Source organism: Carassius gibelio, chromosome B12 (genome assembly GCF_023724105.1).
Source record: "Carassius gibelio isolate Cgi1373 ecotype wild population from Czech Republic chromosome B12, carGib1.2-hapl.c, whole genome shotgun sequence".
Classification (NCBI taxonomy): domain Eukaryota; kingdom Metazoa; phylum Chordata; class Actinopteri; order Cypriniformes; family Cyprinidae; genus Carassius; species Carassius gibelio.
Genome location: NC_068407.1, coordinates 66,341 through 73,441, shown reverse-complemented (window position 1 = coordinate 73,441; position 7,101 = coordinate 66,341). Strand labels below are relative to the sequence as shown.

Here is a 7,101-nt window from a genome sequence, read left to right as displayed (position 1 = left end):
GAAGCTCCAAAGTCTTTGTGGAAGGGTAAAATGTTTTCCAGGTTTTAACTCAAATTATTACAGCATTTTTAAATAGGTGACCAAATCTTCATCAGTTTCCTGCATCTACAGAACCGTTCCACATTATAAATGGCTTGACTTAAGATAGCTGAGAGGACAAAGGCGAGGTCAGATCTAATCACAATGTGCAACAGATCTCTCTTCTCTCGTCTTCTCTCATTCAGCTAAATCATGGCATTTAAATATAACTGATCCACTTTCCTCCAAAAAAAAAAAAAAAAAAATCTGCATTTGCTCCTCGCTGAAGTTGTTGTCTCACTCCATGTTGAAACCTAAAGATAACTTCACGTCTTGGAGTGCCGGTTTTGGGTGGATGAAGAACGTGTGTTGCTAGCTGGAGTACGTGCCTGAGCAGCTGCCAAAGCAGCTACACTCCTAAGAACCCTGTCTGGAGTCCCGTCGCTGGATCCAGCACTCAGTTCAGTTTTGTCCTGCTTCTGGGACCTCTTTTCTTTCCTGCTCTCCCTGCCTCCCCTTCCATCATGCTTACGCCGAACACTTTTGCCTCTCTCTGTATCACTACCAGAGGATGCTGCCCTGGAATGGGAGCGGGTTGGCTCTGTACTCTGTGAGCTCAAACTGTGTGTGCGCTGGCTGCTGTTGCTGCTACTCCGACTTCTACTGCTACCTGCTCCTCTTTCGCTGCTTATACTACTGCAGACACTATGACCTCCTGTAGACCTGGTCTCTCTGTTTTCATCTTCACCTTCTTCCTTCTGATCAGATGCCCTTTTCTTTTCTTCTTTTTTAATTCTTTCTGTTTCCAAAGGGGGAACAAGGCTGCCCGGTCGCTGCCGAGTTGATCGAGCAGAAGAAGAGGACTGTGGTGATTCAGTTGCCTGAATGGGGGTTTGCCTGCCACTCCCTGCTTTGCTGTTAGACATCTTGGGAGAGTCCCGTCCTGTTTTCCCCTTGGGTTTACTGCTTTTTTCAGAGGACAGCGGTTTGCTTTGTTTTGCTGCTGTCTTACTTCTGGGACTGGGTGTGTCTGGTCCTCTTCCCCTCATTGCCAAGAGCTTGGCGGCAGCATTAAGGGCTGAGCAGCGTTTGCCTAGTACCTCAGGTTCAGGGGAGGCTACAGTATTGGGTTGTGGGCCTGCAGATTTCCGGGTTACTCTTGAACACGTTTCTCCACTGGACTCTCCTTCTGTGGTATTATTGGTGGTTTTACCCTTCTTGTCTGACCTCCCCATTTCCCTCTTGCTGCTCTCGTCATTTTTAGCAATCATGCCATCTTTCTCCAACTTCTTTTGAGCTGATCTTGTCAAACATCTTGTTATGCTATTAGAGTCCTCAGAGTCTGAAGATGAGGAAGAGTTGGACTGGTGTTTTCTGTCAGACTCTTCTTCAGTTATCTCTTTTTCATACTTTATATCTTCCCGTTTCCTTTTTGCAGACCTCCTACTCTCTCCAGCCTTTTTGGACCGGGATGATCTTGTACCACAGGAGGATACAGAAGATGGGGAAGAGGAACGGACTGACTCCTGGCTGCTTTGCCTACTGATGCTTCGTTTCTTGGCAGAAGTTTTGGTCTCTCTCTCCTCTTTTGACTCCCCTTCTGATGGCTTATCAGGGCCATCACTCTTAGGCTCATCATGGTACTCGATATGTGAATTTGATGAGGCAACTCCTGAGGCTCCAGGTGTCCGTTCCTTTGGCAAACTATCCAATTTCCCTCTCTTTAGCTGAGAGAAGATGCTGTCTTTTTCTCTCACAATATCCTCAGCAAGACTGTCTATTTCCATTTTCTCTGTATCCTCAGTCACAACCACCTTCTTGGGTGAATGTTGGCCTCCATGATTATCAGCCATGGTCTCCACTGGCATGTTTTTGGACTGAGAAGAATCTACATCTGTACTGGATGTGGAAAAATAATCTGTTGTTATCTGATCAGTGGTGGACAGAGATTGTAAAGACATTGAGGACATTTTGGGAGATACATGAGCTGAATATGTTGCTGCTTCGATGTCTGTAGTTTGAGTTTGTGAGGGACGAACAGAAGTTTGATCAGACGTTGGTGTGGATTGTTGGACTGTTAACACAGTCAGTGTCACTGAAGGTTCTGGTACCTCCGATTTAGATGAAGATGATTCTTGCTTTATCCCAGAAGTCAAAGCAGGTGAAGGAGAAGGCTGGGTGGATGACTGATGAGTGGGAGAAGGAGATGCAGCTATATTGCACATGTGTTCTAAAGAGGTTTGTGGAGAGTCTTCAGTTGTAATGGTTCTTTGTAAGGGTTGTGAAGTGACTTGAGTTAATGTATTGGAGTACTGCAACTGATCTTTTTCTGTGAGTGAATCTTCCTTGGTTTCTACAGCAGTCACCAAGACATTTGAAGGTTCTGTAGATGGTGTAATTTCACTGGTCTCAAAAAGTACAGGTGTATAGGCAAGTTCCTCTTCATAGATGGAGACATTACATATAGGAGGCTCTCTGATAGGACTTGGTGGATGTAGTGTAGGGGAATAAGCTGTACAAGTCTGAGAGATTGCTGCTGCAGAAGTGTTGTGTGATAAAGTTTCAAGTATATTGGTGTTAGAGTCACTGCATGCAATTAGGGGGTTCAGAATGGTGTGAGTTTTACCATGTGAGTCACCAAGTTCTGATGTAGACAATGACATATTTTGAGAGTCTGTATGCATTGAGGACAGTAAAATAGATGTAGTTTTTTGATTGGTTTCAGAATCTTGTTTAGGTGATGACGATACTTCAGCAGCATTTGAGAGTGAAGTGGGGTTGAGTGGAGAGCTTATTGGTGAAGTGTTACTGACAGCAGGCAAAGTCTCAGGCATAACATTGGACCTTGACAAATTAGGTTCATTAGAGGAAGGAGCACATGTAGAAGGAGAAGATGGGGATGAGCTTGTAGTTGTGGTAGAATCTTTACGGGGACGACCTCTTTTCCGTTTTGGTGAATAAGAGAGACTCCGCTCAATATTCGTTTTCTGGGTTACTGGCGTCTTGTCTTCTGGCAGCTCTAGTGCCTGTGGAGGTGTTTTAGGCGGTCTGCCCCTTTTGCGCTTCATTGAGTCATTTGGAGCAGCACTATCCTTGTCTGAATTTAATTCTGGTTTCTTTGGTGATAAAGCAGATTTCCGATCCACCCCTCTACCTCGTCCTACAAATTGCTCTCCTAACTGTGCAGCCATTCGAGACTCTGTCTTAAGCCTTCGGCGTACTGGTAAGTTTCGTAGGACAGGCATATCTGGAGAATGGTGTGTTGGGGAACAGGGGGGGTGCCCTCTCCCTGGGCTACTATGTAATGGAGATGAGGTCTGATCCTGCTCTTGTGTTGGTGGTGGTGGGGAAGAAGCTAAGGATGTGGGCACTGATTTGGGAGGAGAGTCCTTAAGAGTTTGACTTCCTCCATCAGACATTTGAGAGCCTGGGTCAGGAACTGGCTCGGCGTGTTCAGTTTCCTCTGATGAACCCTCAGTGTGCGCTCCTCCACTTCCACTCAAGCCCCTCCGTCTCCGTTTGGGCTCTTTCTCCTCCACCACTGTGACCAGACGACCTGGAAGCTTTCGAAGGACCTTGGCTGATGGAGAATCTTCAGGAAGTCCTTTGAGGATTTCCCTTTCAGCTGACTGCCGCTTTCGTGGTGAGCGAGAGTTAGGTGATGCCAGAGTAGGAGAAAGAGGGAGCTGACCATCCTGTTCAGAGTGATTTTCAGGAGAACAGATGGAGTCTGATGACACAGAGGTTCTCCTGTCTCTACTACTACACTGTATAATTTCAGACATTGCCTCTCCCCCTTGTTCGTCATTGTCCTCTCTGCATGCAGTAGAGGAGGAGGACTGGTGGCCACTAGAGTTTTTGTCCATTGCAGGAGATGCAGCAGCTGAAGGCACAGAGCTTGATGGGGAGATGGGCTGGTGGTGAGGGGATGGCACATATCTAATTTTTGGGTCTGAACCCTGCATAACAGTGGACAAAGTTGTTGAATCTGAGAGCTGCGGGTTGGTTTGAACTGTCTGGTTTTCTGATGATGTGAGGGACACAGATTCTTTGGTTGTCCCTTGCACTTTTGGACCACTCCGAAGTTTCTCAGGCACTTCTCTGTGTTGGGGTGACTTTTGCGCTGCCCCAGGGGTTTGGCCCATACTGCGTTCAGAGTTCATCCATTCCCCCCGCCTGCCTCTCTCTGGGGATTGCTGGGTTAGGGATATTTCATCAGCAGGTGTCCCTCTGAGCCTGCCACTGACCCTTGTAGAAGGAGCACCTTTCTCTTTGTGTTTGCGAGGGCGACGGTTTGGAGTAGGTTCCTCAGTATTGGGAGGTATGGAATCCTCTTTGTCACTGTCGGATGACTGATGCAGTTTCAATCCTTCTTCCTTTGCCTGATCTAATCCTTTCCTTGCAGCCTCAACCTGCTCCTGTAAAGTCATAGGTGATGTTGTGGGTATAAATGCTAAAGGTTTATTCTACCAGAAAGTAATCAAAGCTTGGTTACTGGTTTAATGGTTACCTCTGCCTGCTTTAGCTCTTCTTTACAAATATCTTCAAGGGAAGCCTCAAGGAAATTCATAGCGTATCGCTCTATGGGAGTGAGCTGTTAAGAACAGAGACAATTGAAATGTAGTTAAAAAAGGTACATTATGATAAAAAAAAAAAAAAAAAGGTTTAAGCGATGCTTTGACTGAAAACAACATTCTAATTAAACATTATATGAAGACAAGCATAAATATAATGACTACCTGTTCAACTAAGGCAGCAATTTCCTGCTCAGCCTTGGAGAGCTCTTCCTCTTCCTGGTCTCTGCTGTCACCATCATCCAGAGGGATATTTTCATTAAACTCTGCAAGTTCAGCCACCTGCTCAGCCTTGGCTTGAGATGCAGCCACTATATCCTCTTCATCCTCAGCACGACACAGGGCCTAGTTTTAAGAACACATTGAAATAAAATGTTCAGAGGTTTGTAAAAAATGGAACAAATTCCTTGCAAACAAATAGACACATGCAATACTCCAAATGGATATATTCAAAATTACCTGTTCCAAAATAGTGGTTTGTTGTTTATTTATGGACTCATCATCATCTGACTGAGGTGCACTCAATTCAGCCTCTTTCTTCTCTTCCTCTGACACATCAAACAACTCCCTTATAGTTTGCTGTGGAACGAAACAGTGGGGGAATCAACCCTTCCATAATTTAATCCAGGCTAAGATTTTACAATGAACATTTTTTCAAAATAAGCCATACCTGCTTGAAAAAGGCAGTGGTAAAGTTTCCCCCTTCAATTGCCATATCTCCCAACATCCTCTTTTGATTGGCTTTTTTCAAAATATTTTCTTCAACTGTGCGTTCACTGATAAGCCTAAACAAATATTTTATTTGTCAATGTGCTCCCATTATCTGTACAATGTCAATCATTTAATTGAAAAATTTACAACAATTGGCCCTAAATGTAAAATAATTTTTTTTTTTAAGTGTTTTCTTTACCTATAGATGTGAACATCTCTCGTCTGTCCAATTCTGTGGCACCGGTCTTGAGCTTGGGCATCCATGGTTGGGTTCCAATCACTGTCATAGAACACCACTGTATCAGCCCCAGTCAAGTTAACACCAACCCCTCCACTGCGGGTGGACAAGATGAAGCAGAATATGCGACGGTCTGCATTGAATCGCTCCATCAAAGCCTGAAAAGAAGAAAACATTAAAAATTATGTCACAACTGAGATACAAAAACATTTTTACTGGATTCCACTACAGCACTGGGAATATTATTTCACCTGTCTTTGTTCTACATGTGTACTTCCATCCAACCGAAGGTAGATGTGCCCATGGTAGTTGAGGAACTGCTCAAGTATATCCAGCATACGTGTCATCTGAGTGAAAATGAGGACTCTGTGCGTTTCTGCCTTCAATTTCCTAAGCAGGAGGTGGAGTGTCTGCAGCTTACCTGCACACAAATAAACAGCCATAAAATGGTCTAATCTATTTATTTAGTATTTTTATTACTACATAAATGTTTATGATGTATAAACATGGGAAATCTAATAAAAATGAAATCCCTAGATGCACACTGCACTGGGATTACAGTACTTACCACAGTCATACTGAATTAGCCTCAAGTCAGGGAAATGTGTCCTCATGTTACACTGGATGCGATGGAGCATATGAGTATGTAGGGAAAGACGGGAAGAAAGAACAGAGGAGAAATTGCCTTGCTGGTATCTGAGGGAGGGAGGTGGATGGCAGGTATGCATGGTGATAGGCTTTGCTTCCACTGGAGGAATGACAAAAGTGAACCTGTGGAACGAGAGCATCCATTTAAATGTGACACTATTATATATTCAGTAGCAATTATTTTATATATTCCATTCTAAATTAAAGTTTAAGCTTTACCTGTCAATGACATCATAGAGAAATCGAAGCCTCTCCTCTGAGTTGTGAATGACTTCCTTCAGGGCTTGGCTCTTTTCCAGGAAGCTACTGGTATGGTGTGATTGAGCAGTGAGGCAGGAGCTATAACCTGAGTAACTCCAATTGTTTATAACAGGACGTGCAGGAGATGGACAAGGGCCTGGGAGGAAGGTTAGAAAGTCCAGCACCTCACGACCATACACGGGCTTTGCACTGCAGTGTAGATCATTGATGCGCATGATTTGAGAGATCCGGTTGTCTCGCTGATCCCTTCGGCTGTCTGCAAGCCACGACTGTCAAAACCAAAGTACCAAATATGTGAATGGCAGACACAGACAAACATCTAATAGGACATCAGGAATGGATATACTAAAATGAAAGTAAAAATACTGTGCAAATACGTTATTTCCTCTGACCTAAATGCACTATGATGTAGTTACCGTTTTTCCGGACTATAAGTCAGACTTTTTTTCATAGTTTGGCTGGTCCTGCGTCATATAGTCAGGTGCAACTTATTTATCAAAATTAATTTGACATGAACCGAGAGAAATGAACCAATAGAAAACATTACCGTCTACAGCCGCGAGAGGGCGCTCTATTGTGCTCAGCTCTCGTGTAGTCTACACTGAAGACATAGAGCACCCTCTCGCGGCTGTAGACGGTAATGTTTTCTCT

At 44.2% G+C, this 7,101-nt stretch overlaps 1 protein-coding gene across 6 annotated transcripts in view; it reads right to left on the bottom strand.

The window, feature by feature from the left end:
* Positions 1–6: 6 nt before the first annotated feature.
* LOC127968861 (helicase SRCAP-like) overlaps positions 7–7,101 on the bottom strand; it is a 28,373-nt gene continuing 21,278 nt past the window's right edge. For all 6 annotated transcript variants that reach the window (XM_052570231.1, XM_052570235.1, XM_052570234.1 and 3 more), the window contains 9 exons: positions 6,409–6,719; positions 6,110–6,312; positions 5,793–5,962; positions 5,503–5,699; positions 5,263–5,377; positions 5,052–5,171; positions 4,758–4,937; positions 4,529–4,612; positions 7–4,436 (listed from right to left, as the gene is read on the bottom strand). In XM_052570231.1, the coding sequence (XP_052426191.1) occupies positions 345–4,436; positions 4,529–4,612; positions 4,758–4,937; positions 5,052–5,171; positions 5,263–5,377; positions 5,503–5,699; positions 5,793–5,962; positions 6,110–6,312; positions 6,409–6,719 (5,472 nt within the window). In that variant the 3' untranslated portion in view covers positions 7–344. The remainder of the gene's footprint in view (positions 4,437–4,528; positions 4,613–4,757; positions 4,938–5,051; positions 5,172–5,262; positions 5,378–5,502; positions 5,700–5,792; positions 5,963–6,109; positions 6,313–6,408; positions 6,720–7,101) is intronic.